The sequence below is a fragment of the Arachis hypogaea genome, chromosome 13, assembly GCF_003086295.3.
Source record: "Arachis hypogaea cultivar Tifrunner chromosome 13, arahy.Tifrunner.gnm2.J5K5, whole genome shotgun sequence".
Classification (NCBI taxonomy): Eukaryota; Viridiplantae; Streptophyta; class Magnoliopsida; order Fabales; family Fabaceae; genus Arachis; species Arachis hypogaea.
Window position 1 is genome coordinate 133,625,033 of NC_092048.1, and position 16,153 is coordinate 133,641,185.

Sequence of the window (16,153 nt, forward strand, 5' to 3'; positions counted from 1 at the left end):
TTAAAAAAAATGTGTAAAAAGTTTATAATATCGCCATCTTAATAATCAATTTTTTTAATTTCTTTTGTTGAAAAAAATGTGTAAAAAGTTTATAATACCGGCATCTTAATAATCAAATGTTTAGAAATGTTGTAATTAAAATGTACATCCAGGACAAGAAAAAGGGGGGGGGGGGGGATAACATTCTTTCTCTGTCCCTTTACATTATTCTAATAAAAAAAACCAACAAAAATTTGATTCTATTGAAAATTAATACATAGACTGGCCTGGCTTACTATGAATTTTCGTTTTCACGTATCCACAAAATAACAAAGAAAATTTATTAGGCTCAGAGGTAGCCTCGTGTGTGATTCCTTACCTCTACTAACTGTTCATAAATAAACAAATATATCTTTCTTCCTTTCTTTGTTGTATTTAAACACCGAAGTAATTATTAATTAAATGGCTATCGTGGTCTCATTTTCTTGCTTAATAGGAATGCTCACTGATAGGACAATACTTCTTTGTTGTTACAATCTTCAAATTCTCAGGTCATTCATTGATTTTTATAATGTTCTCATGTACTACACACTTGTATTAAAGAAAACAAATTTGCAAACAGGAAAAAAAAAAAAAAAAAAAAGAACATTGACTTAAGTGTGAGAGTTAGAGTGAGAAAGACCCACACAAACAAACGCATTTTGTTGGATTCTCCAATTAATTTAATTTGTGTGTATGCATCTCCAAAACTAATGCCGATTATTTTATTAAAGAACCGCATATCTAAGAGCTTACGGCAATCAGCATCAAAGAATTAACATTTTTGTACAGTAAAAACTCATATAGATTTTTTTTAAGTTATTAGTTAAAATTTATTAAATAATTTAATATATTTAATTAAATTATTATTTAATATTATCAACAATTAATTTTACATAAAAATAAAAATAATTATACGTAAATTTCTATCTTTTATATTTCAGTAGAACTACAAAATTTTCATCTTAGCTATACCACAAATTTTTGAAAAAATGCTATATTTTTATAGTTTTACCTTTATTATATTATGTTAAGCGAATATAGAAAGACTACGTTATTTGAGTTATAATTTATTGGTGAGTCTCTCTATCTTTAGTAAAAATAAATTTATATATACATAAAATAACAAAATATTACGTATTGTATAATTAGTTGTTTATAATTAATTTTAAATTTGATACCTTAATTTTTATTTCATTTTGTTGAGATTTGGAATGAATATATATGTATAACGGAGAACGAAGGACAAGCATTTACGTTTGATATACTACTAGTCGGATTTGTATCTTCTAAAGTTTGAATTTCACTTTAGAGAGTAAAGTGTGATTTTTATCATTGATTTTATAGATGAGACTAAGAATAAATATGAAAGAGAAACTATTCAAGGGTAGAAGATCACACTTTACTCTCTGAAATACAAATCAAATTTTAGAGGATCCAAATTTCTACTAGCCAGTAGAAAATGAATTTTCTCTATTTTTTTAACATTTAAGAGAATAAAGTGTGATCTCTCACTTTTAATTCTATAAATAAGATTAAAAATAAATAAGAGAAAAAACAATAAAAGATAAAATTAAACATTAGACATTATTCAATTTTTTTTCATTGGAGAGGATGCACTCCTCTGGCTAGTATGACTTTCCCCATTCTATTTTTCTATTGGAAGGATTTGGAAAAAAAAAATCTGATAGCATTGACCAATGACCAAAGTAGAGGGGGTGCGTTATTGTTTCCAAAACCCTAGGCTAAATCAAATCAAAGATAAACAATATGGGATCTTTAACTCTTAATTTAATTAATTGCTGACACCGTAAATAACAAAACTTAGCCATTGGAGTCTCAACCTTCTAATGAAGCACCCAATTAATGAAAGGTAAAGTTTTTTATTCGGTTTCCCACAGTGTGCCAGTGCCACCATCTGCAATGTTACTACTACCAAAAAAGAAAATAAAAAAAAAAACTACTATAGGCTCATTAAATGCACAAATTGGGTACAGTGAATGTGCAAATTGGTTCTCAAAATTAAACTCTCTTTTTTTTTTCCCTGGCATCTTCTTTTAACGCGTTGCTGTAAGAAATGGTCCTTGACCGACATGCACAGAGAAGTAGTTAAACATTTCATTCAAATTGTTCGTCGTATAATGGCAAATATTAAATAGTTGTAACCAGTTCTACAGAGTATGATCTTGGAAACACATTAGACCTTATTCAATCACACTTTTGTCATCACACTCAGCAACTTTGTATGTATATTAAATTCCGATTTTGAGATGTCATACAAATTGAAAGAAAAAAATATATTTTATATCACAACTATTATTACTATGAAATGATTGTAAACTGTTTGTTCATTAATCATTTAGACTAGATATAATATAGGTTTCCATTCTAAACAAACCACTGGCTTGTGCTGTCTTATTAATCAAATAATAATGCTATAATTAATAATCATTCTGTCAACAGTCACAATCATAATTCGTAATTTGAGTATGTCAATTGTGAAATAAGCTAGTATTAATGTAATAAGCTCAATTAGGACATCCTTAATCGTGAAATAAAACTCTATATATACTATTAATTAATTATTAGTTCGTTTTTATTGTCAAAGGAGGTGTGAGGATTGACATTTGGAGATGAAAAATTGATTTCTGGATTGAGAGTCAAATAAGTGCCGTAACATTCGCGAATATTCGATCTCTTTGACGTTGGTCACAGTCAGAGAAAAAGGGTTTAAACGGATCCATATGCATGATGAGCACTCTACAAATATAATTATTATTAGGTATAAGGAACAGAAATATACATAAAAAGTCGTCAATTCGAGTCAATTACAGATTACATTCTTACAGAACAGTAGTAGTATAAATCGGGCCACGGAGCCGACAGATGGAACACACAAATAAAGAAAAATCTAATCAACTCACCCACATTTGCTTCCTGCATCCCTTCCCTCTTTTTTTTTTCATAGAAATATATTCTTTTTTTCTTTCAATTCAACGGCTGAAATAAAACAATATACCATAATTAAAGAATTTTAATTTGAGTAAATATTTAAAATAAAGTGAAAACTCAGGTGAAGTCGACTTCACGTGAAGTTGATATCTGAGAATCGTTAGATGAAAATTTAGTCAAATCATCTAATGACTCTCAAGTATCGACTTCACGTGAATTTGGCTGCACTTGAATTTCCACCAACAAATTAATCTCAATATAAAAAAGACTAATTTATTTTATAAAAGTATTTGTCATAAATCAAATTATCATATAATAAAATTTGTTAGAATTTATTTATTCAATATATATTAAAAAATTTTATTAAAAAATAAATAGACCACTGTATCTGATCATATGTGTAATTCTCAGAAACTTTTTAAAATGACGATGTTGTCCTCATGCTCCATTACGCTTACGACGCCTACAAGAAAGTCTGGGGAGGCCTGCACCACCCGCGCCCCAACGGCCACGCTGGGGATTTGTTTTCTTAGTGATAAATTAGGATTTGTTCTACCTTTTTAGTTTTCATTTTTTTTTTAAATTATTAAATTAGATTTATTTTATTTTAATTTTTTTAGTGTAAAAGAATAATAATTTTGTCACAACAATAAAAGAGTTATTTAATTTTTTAACAAAAATATCTTTTTATATCTATTTATAAGAGTATTTTAATATATATAATTATATAATGTTTTTTAAAATTAAAAAAATAAATACTGATAAAGATAAATATAATTCACATATAATTTTTTAATTTGTTCATATATTTCATCTTATTAATACATATAAATTAATTATTGTATTGAAACAAACATCTTATTTTAATGACAGAAAATAAGAGTTTGATGAAAATTGATCTTTTATAGTATCTCTTTTTTACAATTAATTAACCACATCGTTATTAAAATGTTCTTAATTCTGCATGTACACAACTTAATTAAATATATTAGAGATATAATTATTTATATTATTTTTTTATTAGCTTAAATTTTTAGAAAAAAAATAATATTATAACATGATATAAAAATTTTATATCCGTAATTAAGGTCTAAAATTTAATTATTGATGAATTCTAAAAAAAAAAATAACACAAGACAAAATTAAAAAAAAAAATGTATACAACAAATCAAGTAAACCTAAAAATTTTTTTTTTAATGTATTAAAAATATAATTATTCATGTTACCTCTTTTTTTCCGTTTAAATTTTTAAAAAAAATAATTTCATAAATCTAAATATATTGATGAACTTAAATAATACAATAGTAATTTATTTCTATGTATTATTAAAAAGGGGGAAAAGGTAGAATGGTTAGTTAAAGAAGCCGGTAGCATAGAGAGGGGTGAAGAAAGATTTGGTTGACAAGATTACATTATTAGCACATAATACTAACTTTTAGAAATTCCCCATTCATCATATTCAGAACAGGGTTTTTGCCCCCACAAGCTTCTTATTTATTGGCTGTCAGTTTGACAAGAATGTATGGTGGAGAATATGGAATAGCCTGTACCATCAAAACTTAGTATTTGGTACACACTCTATATGTGTACCATTCAGGCATTCACACCATTCACCTCACACCATTCATCTCTATTCTCCTCTCCCACACCCCTTCCTTATTTACAATAAGGTTTCGCTGTATATGAGACATTATTATATATCGTAACGTAAAATTAAAATAATCCACGAGGAAAACAACAGTGTAGACACATAGCAGAGATTTACTTCCATGCTAACTCTTCCTAAAAAATTCTTGCTAAAAGCCTAATTTTTTTTTTATGCTATTGAGGATTGATATAAGTATTACATACTTTTCTTCATGCTATTAGATATATGCATTGCTGAAAAAATGTGATGAGGTTCCAAAATCATTGAGAAAATAAATAGTTAAAGATATAATTATTTATATTTTTATTTATTATTGGTTTACATTTTTTTAATAAGTAATATTATGATGTAAAATTAAATTTTTATAATTAAAATTTTAAATTTTGATTTTTATTAATTTTAAAAAAATTCTAACATATAAAATAAATTAAAAAACTATAAAAAAAATTCATGCTGAAAAAAATTTAAATTCTAAATCCTAAATCTATTAATTTGGACTGGATTGATAAGATGAAACTAAGGGCATTCAATTGAATTGGGCAAAAAATAAAAAATAAAAAAAATATGTAATATAATTAAAAATCAATGAAGCTCTATTTTAAACACATGTGTTGTTTCTCTTCGAAACTTGGATTGACAACACAAAAACTAACCGAAAAAAGGAAAAGGATCGAGTTCCAAGTAACACAAAACCTAAAGAGCGTAAGAATTGAAGAAGTGATATGGTTATCCGCGACCCCTATGCTTTTCCATAAATGTGACATATTCATTGCACAAATTAAAATCAAACCCACAAAGTTTTCTTTATTAAAAAAAAAGAAGAAGCAAGAATATATTAGAGAAACATATAACTGTGCCTTTTTTGAACTCAATTTGAGCAACCAAACCACATGATGACACAGACATCCATCCTCTCCATAATTGGCAAAATATCACTATGATACGTCTTCTCTCGCACAAGTAATGCTCTTTTCATAAGGTTTTTATTTTTTCTCACTCCACATATTTAAACCTTTTTAAACTTCTCAAGGTATTGGAATAATTAATGACATTCCCTTTTAAGAATGATTTATCTAATACATATATCATCATTCAAATATTTCTATTTATCAACTTAATTTTTTGGAAGTTAAGTTATTTCATGACATGTCATTACATTCTTGATGAGAGTCGATGGTAGCAAGAACTTAATTGAATGAGTTCTTAATTATTTGGCTCTTCTTTAATTTGGATTCATTATTCCTCAAGAATATAATTTTATTGCTTTTTTTTTAATTTTTTAATGAAAAAGTATGAGGAACCAATGGAATATTTATACAATGTCTACAATGGAGGTTTAGGGAGTATTAGAGATATAATCATTAATGTTACATTTTCTCATCAGCTGAAACTTTTGGGATGAGTGGTATCATAACATAGTATTGGAGTGCTAGATCCGCCCCAAAATCAATTTAAACTTTTGGGAAGATATTTATTATCGCTAGTATTCGGATGATTATTCTAGATAGTCCATTAATGAGTGATTATCTCGTGACATCCTAGCTAATAATATATAGCTACATAATATGACTTTTCTTCTTTGCAATGTAAAAGAAAAAAAAAAAACATTTTTTTTCTATTCTATAAATCGAGAATTATATTAGGTGTACACCAAAATTAATTATAAAAAAGGTCACAAACATAAAATATATATTGAAATACAAACATATATTGAAAATAAATTAAATAATTTAGATACTTATATATAAATATATTGATAGTTGATTTTAGTAGCTGATTTTAATGTAAAAATAGCATTTTTGATAAATCAATCATACCGTATGAGAAGATATACATATCACAAAATTAAAATTCAAGATTTTGTCTTACTAAGTTCAAAGAATAAATTAAAAAGTTAAACAAAATAAGATATGTATGTATATTATTAGGTATTATTAGGTGAGAGTATTAATTTGTGATTTTTGTTAGATCAGAGGATTAAAATGTTTCACAGAAGAATCAATTTTAGGGCATGGAAAGGTAAATGATAAATGATTGTTTTCATTAGGTTGGTTATGAAGTCAATTTTGTGTGGGTATAAGCAGGGGAGCCGCCTCTCCCATTTCGAAGTAATTTATGAGCCATAAACTAAAAATAGAGTTTCTAAATTAATTTTTTTTGGGATAGTAACAGATATTTTAAAATTTAAATAAAAGATTTAGTCAAAATAAAAAGTAATAAGTTTAAAATTTTTCATTGAATCAAATGTATAATAATTTATTTTCCCCAACAAAACCTTTCATTTTTGCATTCTAAAAAAAAAAAAAAAAAACACTTGTTAGCAGCAAAACGTTTTCAAATATCCCAAGCCTTATATATAATGATTTATGAACTTTCAAGAAAGATTATTTGACCTTTAGTTTGGTTTAGATTCCTGACTACTATTGAAAAAAAAAAAATCGTAATAACATGACTACTCTAAACTTAAATTACTATAAATTAAAAGATTTAACTAATATATATCCTAAAGATACAAGTTAAAATTTTTATTAATAGAAGATTTTATTTTTTTTTATTTTTAATAAATACATAACAATTACATTAAAAATTAAATTTTATAAAATTTTTCTATGATAAGTTTTTTATGATAACTTTTTTTCCTAACTTCTAAATTAAATTGAAGTATGTTTGGCTTTCATAATATAATAGTGTGTCTGGGATCATTGAACCTTAACAAGGATACAGAAAGTTAATAAGAGATTATGAACAATAACAATAACATACCCCACTTCCAACAACCACCACTTATCCCACATCAATGTCATTTAGAGAATGTGGTTTCCATATTTATGTAATCATTGACTCTAAAAAGTTCTTGCAAGTCTTCCAGGAACATTATTTACACGGAAGAGAATAAATTTTCAAAAATTAAAAAAAAAAAAGAAAAAGAAAAAAAAAGGTAGAAACGAATCCTTTATTTTAAATTTATATATAGGAAAGGTTGGTTAGGCCTATGCGCACAAAAAAGTTACATAATTATTTCATAGTCACGACATTCACTATATATTCCTGATGATAATATTAGAATGACTAGTCCAAATCTACGTTTTGGACGTTAGGCCAAAGATATTTCCTTCTCTTAGAGGGAATTTAATTATAATGCCAAGGGTCCCAATATAATTAAAACCCATTCGATGTGAAGTTTGTGAATAGCCCCATACATGCAAATATGCATACATGGCTGAAAACAAATGGGGAGACATAAATGATAGTGAACCATCAAAATATATATATATATTAAAACTGATATATATGTTGCCCTTTTTGATATGATCGATTCATAGATTAGTATATACAGTGGATTATTCTATTAAGAAATTTGGACCGCAAGATTTAGCTAAGAATTTGTCATTGCTTGTATCATGCCCAACCTTCTCAATAATTGGTATGCATATTCACTTACTTCTATAGAGTAACCGTGCCCCTTTGATAGCGTTACTTACATGAATCCAATCTTAGCATAAAATATAAGATAGATATATCCATATTATAGTAATTAGTGGAATTTTTTGTTTCATAAAAACTTGGCTCCTTCTTATTAAGGATCAATCATGACTCGTGAGACCCGCCTAAATATATCACATGGACAAGTAGTGAATGTAATTTCTAGTTTCAGCATCAAAACCATGATGTGCGACCCAGAAATTCTGAAATATAACACTATGAATAAATACTCAAATTAATATTTAAAAAAATATGATTTAACGTCTTGTTCCTTAATGAATTTTTATTATTTAAAAATATTATAAATTATTCTATTTTGATAGATAAAATCCTAACAAATAAAAGTATTTATCGGTCAAATTGGTTCAGTTTGGATTAGAGAAGAATTAGAATCTAATTTATTAAATTTTAGTTTGTTTGCATTAATTTGGATTTGAGGTTTTCTTTTTTAGTAAATTCAAATCAATCTAAACTGATTAAACATGAGTCGGATTGGATTTGAATAATTATATGAAAAAATAGTGTGTTTTTATTTGATTAGTGGTTGTTCATGTTGTTCAAAAAAGTTATTGTTTACCTAGTACTTTCCTAATTATATATCCAATTGAAAATAAAATTAAAAAAATAATTTTTTTTAAAATAAAAGATTCTAATAGTTTAAAAAAACAATACATGATCAAATTTGTACTTAAATAAATATCATGATTTGGCACGGTTTTGCTCGAGAATTTGGGACAGACAGTGATGAGAAAGCTGGACTTTGTGATGTTGTATCGAAAAATCCATATTGATTGATAGTGAGAGTGCATACTTGGTGAGGAAGTGCTTGCAACAATAGTGTTACTAATAGGCATAATTCATTTTCACTATTTTTTAATCTATAAAAAAATAATGAAAATATGATTTCTAATATTCACCAACTTCACAACACCTCAACATAACTAAGATCCGTAAACCTCAAAACAGTTCAATTTGAAAAAGTTTAAATGAGTACGTAGAATATAATTAGAATCAATTAGAATTACTTAGTATATCTGAATATTTATTATAGAATATTACGTCTTTATTATTACGATTCTCTTAGTCTCTATAAATACCTTTCTATATTGTATCATTCCACACAACTTGAATAGATAACTTGAATACACTCAATAATATACAAATTCTTTCTCCAGTTTAGTCTCTTGTTTCTAACAGAATAAATTTAAGACAAAATTAGACAGCAGCAATGGACCAGACAGTTGCGATATTAAAATGAAAGGAACGATGGAGCCGGCGACATGAAGAGCACCGGAGACAAGAGAAGACAACACCAACGCTTGAGAAGACGAGGTGAAAAGCCACGGAGATCAGAATTCGGAAGACCTCAATTAATAGTGTTAACAGTGTTAGCCGGAGAAGAATCGAAGATGATGCAGAGTGAAGACTGGGGTTTGCCGCTGTGACTGAGTGTGTGAGGATCGCTGGCTGTCGGTCTGCCACCTTGAATATAACTTAATCGAGTAATCGGATTGGTTTAATCGAGTCTGACTTTATTGTACTCAATTAATTATTCGTTGGGTATATAATCATCCAGAAGGGTATCAGGAAGCAGCAAGTTTTGTGATTTGTAGTCATGCATGGTTCTGAAAACCGAATCGGACCGGCCGATCGAACCGGTTCAACTAAAAACCGGCAATACAAGCGGTCCGGTCCTCCTCCTATAACCCGCTCAGGAAAAAACCGACAAAAAACCGTCGAACTGGTCAAGAATTGCCCGGTTGGGCTGGACCGGTAAACGGCCGATTCCCCCAAAACGCGGCCGTTTTTTAACTTGTTTAAAAAAAAGAAAGAAAACCCGATTCAGAGACCAGAACCCACCCCCCTTCCCCCATTCGGCCATTCATTCATCTGAAGCAAAGGAACCCTGAACCCTAGCCCTCAGCACCGCCGCTTCTTCCTCGAACCCAGGTGAGTGCTCCTCGTCTTCATCTTCTCTAAACTTCTTCTTCAATTTTTGTTCCATATTTCTTCAATTCTTCTTCTTCGGTCTTCCGTCTTTGTTCTCGTTCTTCGATCTTCTTTGTATGTATGGTTCTGATTGCTGTGAAAATTTGTATGTATGGATTGGTTGTTAATGCTGAAAGTGGAAACTGTTACTCTGTTTTAGTGTTTTGTATAAGACCCCAAGTTTTCAAAAAATTAAATAATTAATTATTTACAATTATTATATTATATTGAGATGTAATTTTAAGAAAATTATATTTTTAACAAAAATAATTAAATATAATTTTATAAATATTAAAATTTAATTTAATTGTTATTTATTTTATTAAATTTAAATTATTTATCAAAAATATATATTTTGATTAGACAAATATTAAATTTTTTATTATTATTATTAGTCCATTATATATATATATATATATATATATATATATATATATGTGGAAAGGTTTTCAAAGAGAATATTTGGAAACCAAAAGAAAAGAAATAAGATGGCTTATGTATACATGTGTATATATGTATAACCTAAGCATAATATGAAATCATTTTCATTACATTTATCATCACCATCATCAACGAGCTATTAAAGGAATAAAGTATATATATAAAATATGACTTATAAGCATATATGTATATAAAAGCATGACACATGTTCAATTAAAATTATTAACCAAAGACACCTAAACCCTCCATGTGTAAGATTTTCCTCTAAATCATGATCATTAGTATCTTTAGCCTTGCATGATTCATTTTTAGGTAAGGAAGGAAAGAAATAACCGAGGGAAAGAAGAGAGAAATCGTGAACTTCCCAAAAGTTTTCGAGTTTGATTTCTTGTGATTCGTAAGTCTAATTAAAAATCTAATCCGGTAAAAGTGTTCGTATCCTCATCCTCTACACGTTGACATTATTTTTGTCCGGTAGAAGTTGACGGTGACGTAACTCCTCTTCCCCTTGAGTTCGGTTAATTGGAGTTCTAGGAAGCACAGACGATTTCTGATGCCTTCTCCTTCAGCAGCTCGGTCAGAATGCTTCTCCGGAGCTTTCGATAATTTTGATTTCATACGAAGGTAGGAGATTTTGTTTTGAAATTAACTGTTTTTAAACTATGAATGCCATGGAAGTCTAGTGGGTATTTGTAAATAATTTATGATTGTTTGCAATGACTAAATGATGAGTTTGAGTTGTGTTTGTGACTGAATTTGATGAATATGTATTTGATTTCTTGATTGAAAAGAGGTTGAAAATGATTCAGTTGGGACCCGAAAAAGGGTGGCTAACCCCAAGTTTAGGGGAAGTGCTGCCGAAATTTTATTAAATCTGAGGTTTTGTTTTAAAAGATTTGGTTCTGAAAAATTAAATTATTTAAAATATATTTAATTAAGAAAAGATTTATTCTATTTTAAAGTTTGATTTATTAAGAAAAATATAATGTTTTAAACCCAATCTTTTAAGGAGAGATTTTGTTTTAAGTAAAGATTTGAGCTTGGTTTATTAAGAAAATGAGTCTCTGCCACAGGAGAGTAGAGAACAAGGATTTAAAGAATATATTAATTAATGAAATATCTGCTACAGGAGAGCAGATGTGACATTGTTTGGGCCTTAGTGCCAAATGTAAAGTGGGGACGCCCACACACTGAGAACTGTTTTCCAGATGTACGCTTATTGATTTGGAAAGTCACACTGTATGCGGCCTGGCCGTACGACTTAAAGTCACACTGTATGCGGCCTGGCCGTACGACTTATAAGCACACTGTATGCATCTGGAAAGCCATATCTGGGACTTGTGCCCGGGTAATGTCGGGAGCGGGTAGGCAACCGACACATGAGCTCATGGCCTGCGTTAGGGATAGACATGCATCATATTGATTGCGCATTTGCATTTGATTGCGCTTGCCTGTTTTATTACTTTGTGATTGTATTGTTTGTCTTGTTGTGACTTGCTTGTACATTGAATTGAATCTCTTGCTTGCACTATTTGTTTGTGAGTGGATTAAAGTGATTACGAGTTGACATTTGACTAAGGATTAACTAATGTGGCTGAGAGACAGAAAATGTGACTAGTTTTATGTTTAAAATTTGTTTTGAGTTTAGAAATTTAAAGAAAAGTAATTATTTATCTAAAGTAGAAATAAAAGTATTTCCAAAGGGTTAACAAAATAGTTTTACTAAGTAAGTTAATTATTTGCATTAAATTCATTACTTTTACGGCATTCCCATTCCCTACTGAAAACGTGTGGTTTGTTCTCACCCCAAAATCTTCCACCCTTTCAGTGACACAGGTTCAAAGATTCAGTTAGAAGATGCAGACGACTAGTAGTTTTACTTGTGATTCCTGTTATTTTTATAGAGTTCCCTCGCCCTTGTTGCTTTAAGTTTTATTTTATTCAGAGGGATAGGTATTGTATTTGAGTTTTATTTTAAATTCATTTGTATAGCATTTATTATTATTAATAATTGTGTGATTTTAATTACTAAAAATAATTTTCTGGTATTTTCTTATAAACTGAAACGCGATATCGACCTAAAGGCTCAATAGTAAATTTATAATAAAGGAAATCAAGTCCGTATCGCCTTACTTTTGGTACGATCATGACGTGCTAAAAGTTAGGGTGTTACATTTTGCTGTTTTTGTATGTATGTATGGATTGCTAATGCTGGAAATTTATTTTAGTGTTTTGCTGTTTTTGTAATTGTTACTCTGTTTTAGTCCAGAACACCTAATATGCTGGAAACTTACTCTGTTATGTAACTGTTATTCTGTTTTAGTGTTTTGTTATTTTGTTAATGTTGGAAACTTACTCTGTTTTGCAATATTGTAGAATGCTGTAGGCAGAATTTAGATATGATTTTGTTAATTTCATATCTATTTTTAATTGTGTTGTGGACTTGTAGCCCCTGCTTTAGGTTAAGAACATGGTTAATCATTGTGTTGTGGCTTCTGTTTTTAATTGCTGATGGCTCCTAACTTGTTATTTTTCATTGTGTTGTGGGCTTATGGCTGTTTTTAATTTCATATCTGTTTTATTAATTTCAGTTATGGATAATAGTATTAATCAAGAAGCAATGGCTGATAACAATGCTTCTGTGAATAATAACTTGCCTGTCGATCCTCCTATTTCGAATGATGCTGCTAATCCTAATTTCGGTAGCGCTAACGATACTCAGTCACAAGGTTCTTCTAACCTACGGGGAAAAATAGATTTAGCTTGGAAATATGTTGCTCTACAAATGGTGAATGGAAAACCACAATATCAGTGTTTATTTTGTCTACAAGTTTTCAATGGAGGTAAAATTCACAGGATGAAGAAACATCTAGCAAAGATTACCGGAGACGTGAAAAAATGTCCTAAAGTTCCATATGATGTGGAAAAACAGATGGAAAGTTTGTTGAAAGAAATTCAGACCAACAAAAACAAAAGAAAAGTAAGTTTTAGTGAAGAGGGTGGTGATGAGGTAGATGATGCAATTAATGAGGCAATAGCTCAAGAAGAACAGCAGCGTGCTTCGAGTCAGCAAGGAGTTGGAGGCGATCCAAAGAAAAAATCCAAAGTCATTCCTCCTATGTTTGCACCAAGAACAACTCCAGGAGCGCAACCAAATATTAAAAGTGTTTTGCAAAACAAATAGGCGATACACAAGGTTGATAAACGTTTTGTTCGGTGGCTTTTGGATTGTAAAGTTCCATTTAATGCTGTGATGTCGCCATTTTTCCAAGATATGTTGCATGGTGTTGTTGGTATTATTGGACCTGGTTACAAGGGTCCTTCTTATAATAAGTTAAGGGTTCACTTGTTGGCTGATCTTAAAAGAGAATGTCAAATGCTAGTTGATATTTATAGGAGTGCATGGAAGGAAACTGGATGTACCCTCATGGTTGATGGTTAGACAGATCAAAGACAAAGAACGTTAATCAATTTCTTAGTGTATTGTTCTAAAGGTTTGTATTTTGTGAAATCAATAGATGCTTCCAATATCGTAAAAAATGCTTCACACTTGTGTAATTTGTTTTCTGAGGTGATTGAATGGATTGGTCCTAATAATACTGTGCATGTTGTGACTGACAATGCGGTCAATTATGTTGCCGTTGGTAGGCTTATCAATAGAAAATATGATAATATCTATTGGTCACCATGTGCTGCTCATTGCCTTAATCTTATTTTAAAAGATATAAGCAGCATGGCGCATATTTCTAGCCTTGCAACACGTACTTCAAAGATCACAGTATTTGTGTACAATCATATGATTTTCTTATCTTGGCTAAGAAAAAGACCTCATTGGAGAGAAATTGTACGTCCTGGTGCAACCCGTTTTGCAACTGTGTTTATTACATTGAAGAGTATCTTTGACCGTAAAAAGGATTTGCAAGCATTGGTTGTAGATTCAATTTTCACTTATCACAAATTCGGAAGGAGTGCTACTGGTAGAGCTGTGAGTGCTATTATTTTGGGTTGCAAATTTTGGGAGGATTACTTTACTGTATGTAAACTTGTGGGCCCTCTGATTAAATTGCTGAGACTTGTTGATGCTGATGACAAACCATCTTTGGGATATGTTTATGAGGGAATGCTAAGGGCAGAAGATGCAATTAAACAGATGTTTAGGCAATCCAAAACTGCATATCAACCGTAAACAGATATTATCAACTCAAGATGGGACAAGCATTTGAAGAAAGATCTTCATGCAGCAGCTTACTTCCTGAATCTTTCATTCTTTTTAAATGAAAATTATAAAGAAGCACCTGATGTTATGCGAAGTTTGCTTGATCTTGTTACCTTGTATTGCAAGTGTAACAATTTGGATTCAGGCAATGAAAGAAATACATTTATATAGAGATCGAAAGGAAAGTTTTGATAAACCAGAAGCTATCGAGCTGCATCTGAACTTAAGCCTGATAAGAATATGGCTGAATATTAGTTTAATTAATAGTAACTTGTTTTATGCTCCTATGTTCTTAATTGATAACTTCTAATATGTTATGGTTTTATAATTGGTAGATGAATGGTGGAAGTTATTCGGAGGCTCTGCTCCATGTTTACAAAAGATAGTTGTTCGCATTCTTAGCCAAGCATCTGCTTCTTCTGGGTGTGAGAGAAATTGGAGTCTTTTTTACCAGATTCATACAAAAAGAAGAAATAGATTGGAGCATGACAGACTGAATGATATTGTTTATATTACCTATAATTTGTGTCTTAAATCCAGGTAATATATGTTTCATGAAATATCATATTGTTTCATATATAATCTTTATCATAACAAATTTGTAAATTATTGAATTTACATGTATTGTATTTAACTTTATAGGAAGGAAAAAGAAAAAAGAAAGCAAAAGACACAATATGATCTAATTGATTATGAAAGCATCAGTCTAGTTGACTTTTGGGTGACTGAAGAAGTTGTAAAGAAAGAGCCTGATCTTCCTCGTAATGTGGATGACTTATTGCGTGAGTATAGTATATTTATTTTCTAATGATTTATTAGAATGTTGTTAGTTTATAATAGGTTTAATTACTCTGTTGGTCCCTATAGTTTCGCGAAATTTTCAATTAGGTCCCTATACTTTTTTTCCTTTCAATTGGGTCCCTATACGTTAATTTTTTTTTCAATTTAGTCCTTATTAACGTTAAACGTCAAAAAAATGTTAGTGAATTGTGAAATTACTTGTATACCCTTAGGGACCCAATTGAAAAGAAAAAAAGTATAGGGACCTAATTGAAAATTTCGCTACAACTATAAATATTCAATGAAAGATATTCCTATAATCCCTATTCAATGATTCTACAATAAAAAAGATATTCCTACAATCCTTTTTATTTTGTCACTATCATTTTTTTGCTTATTTATATATAAATTATACCAAAAATATTTTCTCTTTTTTTTTAACTTTCAAAATATCTTATCTTAAGAACATACTAAAAAAAGGATTAGATAAAATGAAACAGAAATAATAGTAATAAATATATATATATATAATGAATTGTCAAAATTATCCCAAAAAATATAACAAATCAAATTTTATACAATACAACAAGATAAAGAATTTATTAACGTAACTTTTTCTAAAGAAA

At 29.4% G+C, this 16,153-nt stretch overlaps 1 protein-coding gene across 1 annotated transcript; it reads left to right on the forward strand.

Moving 5' to 3' along the window:
- Positions 1-13,784: 13,784 nt before the first annotated feature.
- LOC112735483 (uncharacterized) lies at positions 13,785-14,717 on the forward strand. The gene is made up of 2 exons (XM_025785016.1): positions 13,785-13,968; positions 14,050-14,717. The coding sequence occupies exons 1-2, from the start codon at positions 13,785-13,787 to the stop codon at positions 14,715-14,717; spliced, it is 852 nt and encodes a 283-aa protein (XP_025640801.1).
- The last annotated feature ends 1,436 nt before the right edge of the window (positions 14,718-16,153 follow it).